Source organism: Citrus sinensis, chromosome 7, assembly GCF_022201045.2.
Source record: "Citrus sinensis cultivar Valencia sweet orange chromosome 7, DVS_A1.0, whole genome shotgun sequence".
NCBI lineage: Eukaryota > Viridiplantae > Streptophyta > Magnoliopsida > Sapindales > Rutaceae > Citrus > Citrus sinensis.
The window spans coordinates 18,297,864-18,313,597 of NC_068562.1; the positions used below are offsets into that span (position 1 = coordinate 18,297,864).

The following is a 15,734-nucleotide window of genomic DNA, read 5'->3' on the forward strand; positions in this document are numbered from 1 at the left end:
TAAAGCTCTATGAAGATTGTATTCTCGAATATAAGCTCAATGGTTGTGTTGTGATAAATCTTGTTTGATTTTGAATGAGCTTATTTATAACTGGAGCTAAAAAACTAGCCGTTATAGACTGTCTGCTCGAAAACGGTTCACCGTTAGTTATTAACGGTTAACCGTTTCATCTGGTCAATGTTACCGTTGGGCTAATTTTCAAATAAACGGTTTGCCGTTTAGGGTTAACCTTTCGCCGTTAAATTCCAGAGACCTGCAAGATGAACATAAGTTATCCGTTTACATTAAACGGTTAAGGATTTGCATGAAATGACCTCTCTGGAAATTATCGGTTAATCGTTTGTAATCAACGGTTCGCCATTTATTTCCAGTAACCTGCAAAACAAATTAGTCTTATCCAGTTTTGTTAAACGGTGACAGATGAGTACAATCTTCAATTCTGGATTTTATCTGTTAACCGTTTAAATAAACAGTTCACCGTTAAATTCCAGTAGCCTTCCCAGCTTTTTGTGTTTTCCATTTTTCTTAATCGGTTAGAGCTTAGGCAATATATTGCTCTTTGGTTTTAATCGGTTAACCGTTTAAAAGAAACGGTTTACCGCTTATTTCCAGAATCACATTTTAAGCAAGATTTTGCAGAGAATCATTTTCCAATTTGAATTTTAACAGTTGTCCAACTTTCATGAATATAATTGGAATTATTATAAGGCTTTCGTTTATTAAGGAATAGCTCCAACATTTTAATCAAAAACCATTTAAAGTTTGTTATCATCAAAATCAATATTATTAACATATTCATGTTAACAGTTTGTGGTGGAAGTGAAAGTGGTGGAGAACATTGGTTGATGTGGCACATTATTGGAGTTTGAGGAGGGTGATTAGGAGGAGTTGCAAAAAAGGCTTAAGGATATTGTTCTTTCTTGGTATATTAGTGATGTGCTGTCATGTGAAGAAAATGGCAAGTTAGATTATGACGTCATGTAATGTGAAGAAAATGGTCAATTAATTTTAGTTAATTTGTTTCATTTGTTGTAATTTTGATTATTTTATTTTATTTTATTATTTAATATCTAAACGGCAAAGAGAAACTGAAGTAATATAATTTTTGTCATTTAGCTAGGGTGAAATAGTAATTTTACATTAAGGGGTAAAATAGTTATTTTATTAATATCTTGTTAACTTCTCTTAAGGAGTTTAGGCGACAGTGGAACAATGGTATATTTTGTAATTTCATATGGAAATCTGTCAAAAAAAGATACGTGTATTTTTGAAAAAGCCCAAAAAAATAGGTGGTCTGTGGATAATTGTCATTTTTTTAAGTATCTGTAATTACCAATGCAACTTAATCAACAAAATAGTAATAGTAACACACAAAATACATTAATTAGCTTCATTAATTTAAAAACTTCACAGAGATCACATTCACCAATCAAAACTACAACAACATATCAATTTTAATAGTGTATTATGCAAAAAAAAATGTATATGTAAAATGATTTCATCTCTTGAATTTTTTCAAGCATCATCTGACACGTCTTCTTTAGTCTCTAAAACTTCTTCTTGATTCTCTGAAACATTTTGTTAGAATAATAAACATTTAATAAAAATTATCATGTAAAAGGAACGTTGATGTTGTATCACCAAAATCAATAACTAAATATGCAAAAGTGTACCTGAATCCACATATGACAAATTACCATCTATATTCTTGTGGTTAGCCTTCCAAATCAATACTTTTTCTGAGAGAATCCTTTAAGTTTTTCATTACACTCTTTCAATAAAAAAAAAAGAATAGAATGTTACGTGGAACCTAAGGACCATAACCATTTATATACATATAACTTTCTTGTTATCTTTAGGTATTCTTATTTCAGCCCATCACAGAAATAAAAATTACACTTAAGTCTCTACACATTAATAAAGGCTTATACCCTATTAGATACATTAAATCTCAAATTACTGAAAACCTTAATAGATCACTTTTAATTGAGCTTAACCTTATAACACAGTCTAACCTTAATAGATCACTTTTAATTGGGCTTAACCTTATAACACAGTCTCCAACACATAATTATTCACAAAAAGCCTTATGTTGGATTAAAGATCTAACAACGTTGGATTAAGGATCCAACAATCTCCCTTTTGGACTATATGTGTACCTTTATAATTATGCATTGTAAAAATAATTATATGAGCTCAACTTTACTGTCATTACTGAAATGTGTCTATAATCAATTTGGTCCATCAATAATACTAATATATGATCAAGCTGCCTTTGTTAAAACTATTGTAGCTTGACTTATCAATGGTCACTATACCAATATAACTGAATGACATGGATCATGATGTGAATGTGTAGTATGAAAAATTTATACAAAGTGATCTTAACATACTTATTTCTAAACGGTCTACTTTAAACCTTAATGAGATTAAACCATACCAAAATCAGAATGTGAACTTTATTTCTACAGAAAAATATTTATATCATCAAAGTATCTATAATCATAAACTTCCATTAAAACTAAATATTTTATAATGAGACGATATCCATACGACCAGTGTGCTCATGAAATATTTTAGATGGGATTCCCTTAGTAAGCAAATTTACAATCATGGAGTTTATGTCAATATGCTCTACAAACAACTGTCCACTCTGAACTTTTTCTTTAACAACTAAGAATTTGATGTCTATATCCTTTGACTTCGTCGAGTTTCTGTTGTTATTGGAATATAGCACTGCTAATTTATTGTCACAAAATAACTTAAGTACACTATCAATAGGAATGACAATTGGTCGGGTCAAGTTCGAGTTTGGCCAAGCCCCAGCCCAACTCCATTATTGAAATAAAAAATCCGACTTGAAAGAAAACTTGATGATTTGCATTTCGGGTTGGTTCGGGATCATTTGCATTTCTGACCAAAATTGTTTTTGAGATTATATAAATAAAAATCCGTATAACCTCATAACTATATTTTTTTAAAGATTTTTAAGTAATTCGAATTAAAAAAGGATATAACCTCCCCATATACAATAAAATTTAAATGCATTAAAACTGACAGGAAACTGTGAGACAATGCCCGACTAGTTGGCTGGTGGTGGGATGGAAGCCAAGTGCAGTCATGCATGTCAGCTTGGAGCAGCTGACGATGGGCTTACAATGTTGGCTAATTGTAGCCGGCGAGCATTGGCATGGTAGAATATTCATGCCGCGCGGTTAACGGTGTTGTCTGACTTAGGGTTTGTGAGTTTGGTACTTTGCTCTTGTGATTTGAGATTGGGAAAGTGTGTGATGTATTCGTGTGACTAGTGTGAGTGTGAGTAGGGGTTATAATAGATAATCGTAAAATTTTATAGGCTATAACAAAGTTAGGTGAAACATGAGAGGTTCCAAATATAAGATTCACATAAAATGGGTGAATTTGTTTATTTTTCATGTAATTTTCTTCACTAGGGTGGCCTTGAAATGTATGTAACTCTGCCTTTTTTTAATTGATCAATTACTGGCAGCTACTTGTACAAAAGGTCAACTAATAATCTTAGAGATCTCAACAACTGAGTTCTAGTTTCAGTCCTAATTATTATGTGTCAATAATCACTACTAAAAAAATGAGGTTTTTGTGACAAAATTTTGTTATTAGAAGTTTGGAATTGACAAAGTCTTGTGACAAATATATGTGGATTAGATTTTTTGACAGATAGAACCAGGCACAAGCTTGAGGTTTGAAAATTTTGATTACTTTAACAAAAATTAGTGACAGAACTCTATCACGGAATGATAATTGAAGTGCTCCCTGACATAATTTTTGTCACGGAATTAAATCTTCATGCCACATCGACATGAATAAACGATGTATTTATTTATTTTTATGTTTTATTCCACATCAGCACTAAATAAGAACATCAATTTTTTTATTGTTAGTAAGACTTGACAAAATTCTGTCAAATAAATTAACTATATAGAACTTATTTCGCCACGTATGCAAATAAAAAATTAATATTCTATTATAATTTTTTTGTGATATATAATGGCGCCTAAATTTTAGGCGCGTATTTCTTTATTTATTTATTTATTTCAGAAATTATTAGTAAAAGATTCTCTTGAATTAAAATGGTGTAGTTTTATACAGAGTAAACTACGTCGTTTTACTAAATAACAAGGGAAAGGCTGTAACTATTTTGACTTAGAAAATTTTTTCTCCTCTCATTCTCTATACTCGACAACCTTCTCTCTCAGTAAAAACAAAAAAATATATATATATACTTCATGATCCAATTTAGAATTCTAGTTTTTGTAGAAACAAAATCTATTCTTTGCACTTAAAGACGAAATTTGGGACCGGTTTCGAAAGCTTCTATTTTGGTTAAAGAAAATTCATGGTTCGAAGGATGATTGACGTGACCTACTGAAGCTTTTAAAGTTTATCCTACAATTTTAGGTAAAATCAGAATCACTTTTTAGTTCTTTCTCTATCTCTCTCGCTTTTTTTTTTTTTTTAACGTTTGTGCTGATTATGCCTAAATTTAGTGGTGCCAATGATTTTGGGACCTAGGGTTTTCAAAGCTGTTTGTCTCTTTATGCAAAATTGTTTGGCTTCGTTGCTAAGGGAAACATTTGTGGGGAACACATTGAATTAAAAATGAGAGTGTGGTCCCTTTTTGATTCTTGGGTATTTGAAAATTTGCACATTTTGAGGTTTTTAATAGACAAAAGACAACGGATTTGTGCTTTTGTATTTATAAACTATGGTCAAATTTCAGTAATTTTGTACAATGATAGTGGTCCCTTGAAGCTCCACTTATATTGAATTGGGTTTTTATTTTAGAATACAAGTGTTGGTTTTCTTTTTTGGCTTATTTCATAATTGATGTGGTTCCAATCTTTGTGTTTGACTTTTTGTTGGCTAATGAAATTGTGGTCCCTTTTTCTTTTACAACCAGAAGAAAGTACACTTAGAAAAAAAATATTATTTGATATTCTAATTTATTTGTATTGCAATTAGAAGAAAAAAGAGAATTCAATAGATGCATAAATTAAAAGGAATGATGATTCATTACAGATGACGGTAGTAGTAGTAGAATAAATAAAATGAGAGGAATTATTTTCTAAAGTTTGTTTGCTACATTTTAAGGAATTTTACTTTTTTTGATCTTGGCACATATAGCTTTTTGTATTTTCTAAAATTCCCTTGCAATGACAATTAAATTTAAGCTCTCTGGAGTTAAATATTTGTTTTGTTTCATATTATGAGATTTTTTTCTTGGCTTCAGGCTTGTCTTGGTTACTGCTGCTTTGTAGAGTTGTGGAGTTTTACGGTGCTTCCAATTTTCAAAAAGCTATTTTCTTCATTATAAGTTATTTTGTGTGAATTGAGTTGATTTGAATTAGAAAATTTTCCATTGCATTGAGTTATTTTCTTTTATTTGGATTATTTAACGTTGATTTTTAATAATATTGTTTGTTTATGTGTTAATTATAGTTTTGCCTTTGTGTTTGGAATATAGCATGTGCTACATGACCCCTTTACTAATACATCAATGATGAATAATTTATTTATGTGCTTTTAGTGCAAAGTATGTTAATTATAGTTTTGTCTTTGTGTTTGGAATATAGCATGTGCAAAGTATGTTAATTATAGTTTTGTCTTTGTGTTTGGAATATAGCATGTGCTAGATGACACCTTTACTAATACAACAATGATGAATAATTATTTATGTGCTTTTAGTACAAAGTCGAGCTTTTGCATATGGTTTCAAGTAATAATTCATACTTTGTAGTTGATCATTCATATGTTTTGGATTTATTAGAAAATCAAGTAACTGTTAAAGATGTACAACTAATTAACATCTTTATTCTTAACACTTTGTATGACAAATTATAGCCACCTTCTTCATTCGTTAAAAAAAGTTGGAAAAATAAAATGTACACAAGTACAGAGGAAAAGTTTTTTCGACTGAAATTAATAGTAAAAGTAGTAAAAGATAAGGAAAACAGTGTCATAAAAATTGTTCATATAAAAAATATGTTCAAAATCAAAAGAGAATATAGTAAAAATTGGTCCAAAGTATCAAAATATTAAAGTGACAGAGCTAATTCATATAAAAAATATGTTCAAAATCAAAAGAGAATATAGTAAAAATTGGTCCAAAGTATCAAAATATTAAAGTGACAGAGCTAATTCATAAAAGAATATGTTTTATTGGTAAAAGCTACAAGCACCTATTATATAAAATATGTTCTTAAACAATTATTTCTTATATTCAAATATCCAAATTGTTGTTTTCATGATTTATTCGGAAAAATAATGATTAATGACTAATATAGGAATAGTAAGGAGGTACTACTTAATAATACTATTATCTTTTATTTTATTTAACGTAATGGCAATCCAATTAATTTCTTCCCACCTATGTTAGTCAAGCCTTAGATCTCTTGCTTTTAATATAAGAAAGTTTACATTCCAAATAAATGGCACCCACTATTATTACTATTACTTAATTTTTTTAATCTTTCTACTCCTATTATATAATTAATACTCATTAAATTAATTAAATAATTAAATATATCATGTCTTTTCAGGGAGATATTTTCTACTTCATACAATGGATAAATCATGGATGTCATCCAATAGGCAGTCCATTGCTTATGAAAAAGGGGTTGCCAGCTTTATTAAGTATGCCATTAAAAATTCTGATAACCCTAACTTTATAAGATGTCCATGTGAAAAATGTGTGAACATGATATATCGAACACCTCGAGAGGTAGTAGATCATCTCTTTGTGAATGGTATTGATGGAAGTTACAAAGATTGGTCTTGGCATGGAGAGAAGGCAACATTCTCATGCGAAGACCACTATAATGACCAAAATACCAACAATGACTTTGCTGCCACTGTTGAAATGGTGCATGATGTATTTAAATATTGTGATAATGATGTTGAGTCATTGTGGGATTTATTAGAAGATGCTGAGAAGCCTTTATATCCTAGTTGCACTAAATATACAAAGTTATCTGGTTTGTTGAAATTGTACAATGTAAAAGGGAGATATAGGTGGTCAGATAAAAGTTTTTCAGAATTGCTCATTTGCCTTCAAGATATTTTTCCAGAAGAGAATCTATTACCTTTATCAATTTATGAGGCTAAAAAAAAATGAGTGTATTAGGTGTACAATATGAGAAAATACATGTATGTCCCAATGATTGTATTCTCTATCGAAAGAACTACGAGAATCTTGTTGAATGCCCTTCTTGTGGGCAATCAAGATGGAAGAATCAAAGTAAGCACATAGATAAAAAAAAACTAAAGGTTCCTGCAAAGGTCCTGTGGTATTTTCCTATCGTTCCTAGGTTGAGACGCTTGTTTCAATCTCCTGAAACTGCAAAGGACTTAACTTGGCATGCACATGGTAGAGAAAATGATGGTATGCTTCGTCATCCTGCTACCCCTCCTTCATGGAAATTAGTTGACAAATTATGGCCTGATTTTGCCTCTGAGATTAAAAATGTTAGGTTTGCTCTTTGTTCTGATGGGATCAATCCTTTTGGTACCCTCAGTAGCCAGTATAGTTGCTGGCCAGTTATACTTGTTAATTATAACCTTCCACCTTGGTTGTGCATGAAAAGAAAGTTCTTGATGTTGTCTTTATTGATCTCTGGGCCGTGACAACCCGTAAATGATATTGATGTTTACTTAGCACCATTGATTGATGATTTGAAAATTTTATGGGATGTGGGCATTAAAGCCTATGATGTGAGTAAGCAAGAATCTTTCATTTTACGTGCCATGTTAATGTGGACTATAAGCGACTTCCCTGCATATGGTAATTTATCTGGTTGTGTTACAAAGGGATGCTATGCTTGTCCAATTTACAAGGAAGGAACTGCTGCACAGTGGCTGTCGCATAGTAATAAAATGATATATATGGGCCACTGACGATTTCTTCCACGTGGTCATTCTTTAGAGACAAAACAAGAGTATCTAACAATAAGGTAGAGACTGAGTTCCCTCTTAAACCATTGACTGGTGAGCAAATTTTAAAGATGGTTCATGGCATTGACTACACATATAGGAAGAACAAGAAAAAAATGAAACAAAAAAATCGGGAAGTAGTGTAAAAGGTGATGTAAAGGTGTGTTATAAAAAGAAATCAATTTTTTTTTATTAGATGTGATTTATATTGAAAACAATGTATGTGAGAGCATTTATGGCACTCTATTAAATATTCTGGGTAAGAATAAAGATGGTCTTAAAGCGAGATTAGATCTTGTAGAGTTAAAGATTAGGCCTGAGTTAACTCCAAAAAATGAGGGAAGTAGTACAGTTTTACCACCAGCTTGTTTCACATTAAGCAGAGAGGAGAAAATGAAGTTTTGCCAAGCCTTAATAGATATCAAAGTCCCTGAAGGATACTGTTCAAACTTGAAAAATCTTGTATCTATGTCAGATTTGAAGCTTCATGGATTAAAATCTCATTATTGTCATGTTCTAATGCAACAAATCTTACCCTTAGCAATAAGGTCAATTTTACCAGAACATGTTAGATATGTCATCATAAGACTTTGCTTTTTCTTCAATGCTTTGTGCACTAATTTCGTTGACCCAAATAAGCTTCATCAATTACAACTTGACATCATTGAAACTCTGTGTGTGTTGGAAAAAACATTTATGCCTTGCTTTTTTGACATCATGATTCATTTGACTATTCACCTAGTAGAAGAAGTTAGGCTTTGTGGTCCAGTGTGTCTTAGGTGGATGTACCCATTTGAAAGGGAAATGAAACCTTTGAAAAGTTATGTCCGTAATCATAACCGTCCTGAAGGATGCATAGCTGAGTGTTACATGGTTGAAGAAGCAATGGAATTTTGTGCTGATTTCCTATCAGTTTTAAATGCAATTGGAAATCCCCCTGAACAAAAAGACATGATGTTAATTGAAAAGCCTTTAACAAGTGGAGTAATAGTAGAAGTTCGTCATGAACTGTTGGAGCAAGCACATTGTTATGTGTTACAAAACACAGTAGAGGTTCAACCTTATATTGAGTAAGAATCTTTTAACTTTTTGATATGCTTTGTCATTTAAAAATTATAATTTATAAAGATTCATGTCCATGTTACATTTTTTTAGTGAACACATGAGGTGGTTAAAGAAATAATATCCTCGTAAATAAAAAAATACAAAATGGTTACAAGACCAGCACCATCGTACCTTTACTTACTGGTTGGATGAGAAGGTTTGTTGCTGTCCAAGTTCTTTTAAATAAGGAAAATCTTTACCCTTTTAGTAATACAATACTAATAAATCTAATACATGTAGGTGTCAAACGCACAATTAAATGATGAATTAGTTTCAAATTCATTATGGTGGTTATCACAAGGACCTCGCCCAAATGTGATTAAATATCCAGGGTATCTCATAAATGAGTTTTATTTTCTAGCACGAGATCGAGATACGAATCAAGTGACTCAAAATAGTAGTGTAACTATTGTGGCAAACACAATGCAAATTGCAAGTGCTAAATACAAAAATCCTATAGTTAGTGACATGACATATTATGGGGTTATCAATGAGATATGGGATATTGATTATACTATGTTCAAGGTGTTGGTGTTTATGGTCGATTGGGTTGACAGTGGCAACAGTATTCATGTTAATGATCTTGGTTTCACCTCTGTTGAACTCGATCGGATAGGTCACAAAAATGATTTGTTTATCTTAGCTTCTCAAGCAAAACAAGTATTCTATGTTCCTGATCAACGTGATGAACGTCTTTCAGTTGTGTGTGCCATGGCCCAAAAGGTCAATGAATCTGTGGCAAATAAAGTTGAGGGAGACAACATCATCTAACATCCTCCCTTTTTAAATGAAGCACCAACAATTAATTCGTTTGATAAGGAAGATGATGATGTTAAAATCTATCATCGTCCAGGCTGGCGAAGTGTTAGAGTTGATAATTAACAATCAACAGAATATGGCATATTAAATTCACATTATAGTAAGTGTTTTTTTTTTATTTTATTTTTAGTAGTAATTAATATTGTTAGTTTTATTTTTATTAAATTTTTTCAGTGGTTGTTAATACATTCATTATCTATGATTAATGTTTATTTTTCATTTTGTAGTTAAAATTTTCTGTTATGTTTGACCGATACTAATGATTTTTATGTTTCTTTTCTAACAAAATGTGTGAATCGGAAACAATTCTTATGGTGGTGAAAATAATGATAGTGATCCATTGGATCTTAATGGTCGACCTTCAAGAGGAATCACTAAAAAAGCTAGTGTATTTAAAAGACAATCAAATAGTGGTCAGATCGTGGTTGAATATAATGAGAGAGGAATTCATTGTGGAGCTGAGGCCATTGACATGGACCAAACTATTGGTATGTTGGCACGTCAAGTGATACCTATCGTGTACAATGATTGGCGTAAAGTTCCTCAAATTTATAAAGGAGTTATGGAAATACATCCAGGTAATGTTTCATGTATTCAAAAAACTTAAAGGAGAATAAGTTTTGTAGTTAATTCTTTAGGTCAATAAAAGGATAGTAGTTTACTTGATGTGTGTAAACCTTTGTATAGTTCTATACGAGGCATGGTTTTTCAGATTGTGATATTGATTTTGGTTGATACAATGCTTTTTGAAAATGATAACAGCTTATGGTTTGATTATTTACAATTTTATTCGTATCATTTAAAAATATAAATAGTTTCACATGTTGTTTTCAGTTATTCATTTTTTTAGCATGTTTAATTGTAGAAACTATTTAAAGTGGATGTATGCTCCAAAAAACAAGTTATCATGCAAATGGGAACAACACATAGACAATTTCGTCACAACTTGTATGTTGCTTATATTGTCCCGAACAAGCATAATCGTAGAGAATTACAGAAACCGCCATTGAACTATCAGTATATCAAAGATCATTATTGGAAAGAGTTTGTGGATAAAAAACTATCACTTAATTTTGAGGTATTGATACAGGTTATAACATCCTTATCATTGTATCTTTGCTATAGTCCATATGTAATGTCTATGTTTTACAATCATTTCAATGTACAGGAGCAACGGAGAAAAGCACAAGATGCTTGAAAGCAAAACCAGTATAATCATAGCTTGGGTTCTGGTGGTTATAAGAGGGTAGTTAAGAAAATTGTAAGTGATAACTTATTCCAAAATTAATTGTCTCAATTGTGAAGTTTCAATTAATAATTAAATTAATTATTAACCTTCTTTTTATTTCATGTAATTAATTCTTGATACTTTTCTAAATAGATGAAAGAGACAGGCCTATCTGAATTACAAATTGATAGAAGCATTTTATGGAAGGAAGGACGCAAAAGCAAGTCTGGAGAGTTTAAACCTGAAGCATTACCCATTGTTAATAAGATTGTAAGAATTATTGATGTTGTTCATGAATTTATACTATTTTTTGAGGGAAAATTTGGAAATTATGTTGGATTCATTAATATTTGGTTTCGGTTTTAGGATAATTTGGCTAGGGAAGTAAAGAAACGAGTAATGAAAGTTGAGTAAAGGGATGATATTCTTACTAAAGCATTAGGCAAACCTCCTGTTACTGGCCATATGCAAGGCTTAGGGAAGTTTATTACTGCTTCAATGTACTTTGATACTGTGAAAACTAATTGTTCAATGAATGCAGAAGGAAACATTTTTCAAGAGACATTATGTGAAATTAAAAGTCAACTAAAACATATTTCTGCACATTTGAATATAAGTGGCAAGGATTCTGAAGGTGTGAGTTCTAATATGAAGATTAGTAGTAAGAAGGTTGGCCAGTAATTAGATATAGATGCTGTCTCCTCAGATAATGATGATGTAAGTATATGATATGTTACTCCTTCACTTATTCTATTTTATGCTTGATGTTCTGAGTGTTTTTAGATGTAAGTTGAACTAATTTTGAATTTCTTCATGGTTTATTATATAGATAATTTGTTTTATGCTGATCATTTTTTAATTTTATGAGATAGGAAGATGATTTGAATGAAAAACAACTTAAAAAAAGAGTTTACAATGTCATTGAAAATGAGGAAAGCAAAAAAAGAGCGATCCATGTGGAAGAAGAAAGTGACAGTCATAAAACCATACCGTATGTTGGCATTGAAGAAGCCTCCCCAGATAATAAAATCTTATGCCATGTAATTAGAATATGTTAGATAATTTAAATGAGCTAGCCATTTTCCTTTTAATTTATGAATGAAAATTAACATAAATTTACATTTCTTGACTTAGGGTGATGAAACAATTATGCGGATGAAGATTAGTGAAGATATTGAACACATTATTTCTTCGGCAGAAGAGCATTCTAGAATTCTGAAAATGAAAAGATACGAAGAAATTGAACGGTTTCTTACCATGGCACAAGAGCTTCTTAGGTTTCAAGGAAAGAAAGTATATTTTGAGGATTTGATTTATGGACAATGTGATATCAACACATACATAACGATAGAGGATTGTAGTGTGTTGGCATACTTCGAGGAGTTGACAGTGAATTGTCTTATGATATGGACAATGTAAAGAAGATTGGGTTTTCTTGCAAGCATATGTTTTAATTATTAATTATTGTATAACTTATTAAATTTTTGTTTGCATAGGAAGTTATATGAGGAACTAAAGAGGATTGGGATGACGATGAAGTATAAATTCATGAATCCAGATGTTGTCTCGCTTTCTGGTCGAGCAAATACCAATAAATCTCAAATTGATAGAACGAAAATCATTGTATCCCAATTGGAAGGAATTCAATCTGGACAGTTATGCTTCATGCCTTATAATCCTAAGTAAGTACTTGAGCCTTATTATTTTATTTAATCACATTATTTTTTTAAGAAAATCTTTTACTAAAATTAAAGTTTGATTTGTTGTAGATTTCATTGGGTCCTTATTGTTATTGACATGGATTCTAATACAATATACTATTTGGATCCAATGCGACAACCAGTGCATATGGATCTAAGGCTTCTTTTGAATAAGTAAGTGAAATTTTATATGTTTCTACATATGTTTATGACATTAAAGGTATGTTTTGACAATTTCTACCATGGATAATCATACATTCTACAGTGCCATGGCAAGACTTAATGTTAAAGAATCAGCTTCAAGCAATAAAGTTAAAGTTAATTGGGCTACAGTGAAGGTAAAAGTAATTAATTATTAATTATCATGCACATTTGAGTTCAAATGATAAATATTCTTAACATACAGTTAATTGAATAATTTTTTAGGCATCGAGACAACCCGAAAATGTCGAATGCGGATTTTATGTCATGTCCTATATGCAAGATATCATTGCTGATAACAATGTGCTAAAAGAAGATGTAAGTGTGCATTTTTTATGATGTAGTACTATATTTATATAATAGCTAATTTATTTGAATTTGTTTATAGTTCTTTGGAAAGAAAACTTATAATGAAAAAGAGATTGATGAAATCCGTAAGGAGTGGGCATCTTTTTTTCTTGGAAAAGTTGTGATTATTTCAGGTATGTGATATAATTATCGGATGAAAGTTGGCTTTTTCATACTACGAATATACAAAAGAGAGTATTAGGTATCAAATATTCACTTTATTTTTCATAAGCAATTATTCCCTCATTTCCATTTTTCTTTAAGTATATTTTTATTAATTAGAATATTATAGTTTATAGGCAATAGAATAGTTTGACTTTGTTGTTAATTAATGTTTTTTTAATATTTGTTAGCATTCTAAGTGCTTAGGCTTTTTTAGGTTTCTGTTTACATATTTTTGTTGGCTAATGCTTGTGTACGTTTTATTGTTTGTTGATGTTGTGTATGCTTTTTCGGGGGGGGGGGGGGGGCCAATTTGTAAGCATACTATGAATAAAATTTGGTTCATTTGAAGATTGATGTACATTTATGTATTTGTAACTAAGCAGCATTTCAAAATTTCATTACGTTGATGCATTTTCTTTTATTTCTATGTATGCAGGAACTTGTTGCTGTTGTTCATTGCTTATATATGCTACTGGTGATCAGGCGATTAATGTTGTGCAAATTTTAATGTACTCGCAAGCGCACGAATCTATTGTAGTATAGACTAATGGTGACGAGTGTCGATCCCACGAGGAGGTGGATTTTAATTGTGTAGAATTAATTTTGTAAATGGGTGATTGGATTTGTGGTGGAAATGATTTGGGATATGCAAAAACTTAAATTAAAATGGCGAGAATAAATTCTAAAATTGGAATTGAAATGGTGAGAATAAATTGAAGAGAATTCTATTAAGATGACGTACTTGGGTATCTGGATCCGTATCAACATGCATCATGGGCTAAATAATCCTTATTAATGCCAATTAAATCATGAGGGGGGAATCCACACCTCATGAACCACGCTCTAATCAATATGGTGCTAAGGGCTTATCGTGCCAAATAATAATAACCTTATACTAGAGGGCCGGTGAAACCAAGGCGGTACTAGACAAGATTAGTATTATTTGTCGACGAGAAGTCAAAACATCCACAAAAACTAGAGGGGAAGAGAAAATAAATTTACCAAATAAAGCCCATGACACATGTTGAGACTTCACCTTCAACCCAAGCTTGAAAGAAAATTAGCCACTCATAATTGCACTAGGGGCAAAATGAGAATTTATTAAAATACGAAGAAAATATAAGATGGAGAAGGAATTACAGAAAATGGATCCCAAAAATGGATTCAGAGATATCAAATTAGGGGGGAGAGGCCCCCTTTTTATAGATACATGGAGTAAATCATGGCCATCAGATTAAAAACAGTTTGGACGCTCAGGATTGCGCCACGTCATCAGTCAACAGTCCACGGTTTGACCCGACTTTGAACAGTAACGCGGTTTTACCTGGATGAACAGTAACGCGGTTTGGTTGAAAATAATCCTGTGTGATGCATACACCGTACGCGAGATTTTTCGTCCACTGATATGCTGCCATGTCACCATCAACAGTACATAAGAATTTTAGTCCAACAGGATCGTGACACCTCATCAGTCAATGCCACATCATCGGTCAATGCCACGTCATCATCCGTCTATGTGAACAGTAACGTATACAGTACCGTACACGTGAATAGTACCGTACATGTGAATAGTGCCATTTTTCCTTTTATGCTCCTCCTAAGGTTTTTGACCGTCCTGAGTTCAAAAGTGATGTCCGTTTTGCCGTCTGATTTCTCCTTTATTGTGAAATGACTATAATGTCCCTAAAATACATAAAATACTTAATTAAAATAAAACACATGTAATTAAATCACAAGAAGGTTAAATACATAAAAGTAAGGGTTGTTAGTAAGACTTGAAATGTAAAATGACGGTTTTCTCCTTTATAAATATGCATTTTCTAACACTCAACACACCCCCCAACCAGCTTATTGCTAGTCCCTAGCAAATAAAGCGAAAACAAAATTCAAATTCAAAATGATTTTTTTTTTTTAGAAACACTCGTGTTTATTCAATCAGATTAATGATAGCAATCAAATAAAAGTATAAGTATATCTCCAGTCTAAAGCAACATCACACCCACATCAACCATCCACATGAATTAGCCCAGTAGACTTTGTTATAGCTACTTTCAAGAATGACATGTCAAACCCCAAAATCTCACTGGAAGTAGTGACACTCTCACAAATAAATTAAACCCAATAAAAATAGTCACTCCAATGAATGGTAATTGAGAGAGAAAATAATAAAGAAGTGCTATCACATGCTCTCACCAAGATGA

The 15,734-nt window shown here is 31.5% G+C and overlaps 1 protein-coding gene across 9 annotated transcripts; it reads left to right on the forward strand.

The window, feature by feature from the left end:
• Positions 1-4,179: 4,179 nt before the first annotated feature.
• On the forward strand, positions 4,180-14,271 carry LOC127903655 (uncharacterized). Of its 9 annotated transcripts, none has more exons than XM_052444003.1 (12): positions 4,180-9,991; positions 10,225-10,469; positions 11,060-11,152; positions 11,273-11,389; positions 11,661-11,836; positions 12,254-12,534; positions 12,616-12,801; positions 12,889-12,993; positions 13,085-13,157; positions 13,246-13,338; positions 13,409-13,502; positions 13,970-14,271. In XM_052444003.1, the coding sequence occupies exons 6-12, from the start codon at positions 12,269-12,271 to the stop codon at positions 14,074-14,076; spliced, it is 924 nt and encodes a 307-aa protein (XP_052299963.1). In that variant the 5' UTR covers positions 4,180-9,991; positions 10,225-10,469; positions 11,060-11,152; positions 11,273-11,389; positions 11,661-11,836; positions 12,254-12,268; the 3' UTR covers positions 14,077-14,271. The 9 variants fall into 9 exon arrangements, with proteins under 9 accessions (XP_052299963.1, XP_052299956.1, XP_052299958.1 ...); XM_052443996.1 differs by lacking the exon at positions 11,661-11,836 and having other exon boundaries at positions 4,182-4,437; positions 5,270-9,991; positions 13,970-14,269; XM_052443998.1 differs by lacking the exon at positions 11,661-11,836 and having other exon boundaries at positions 4,182-4,437; positions 6,579-9,991; positions 13,970-14,269.
• Positions 14,272-15,734: the final 1,463 nt, after the last annotated feature.

Coding starts and splice junctions, on each gene's coding strand:
- LOC127903655 (XM_052443996.1), top strand. CDS start 11,273: ATGAAAGAGACAGGCCTATCTGAATTACAAATTGATAGAAGCATTTTA. Junction 13,339..13,408: donor ACAATGTGCTAAAAGAAGAT/GTAAGTGTGCAT, acceptor ATTTGTTTATAG/TTCTTTGGAAAGAAAACTTA. Junction 13,503..13,969: donor AAAAGTTGTGATTATTTCAG/GTATGTGATATA, acceptor CTATGTATGCAG/GAACTTGTTGCTGTTGTTCA.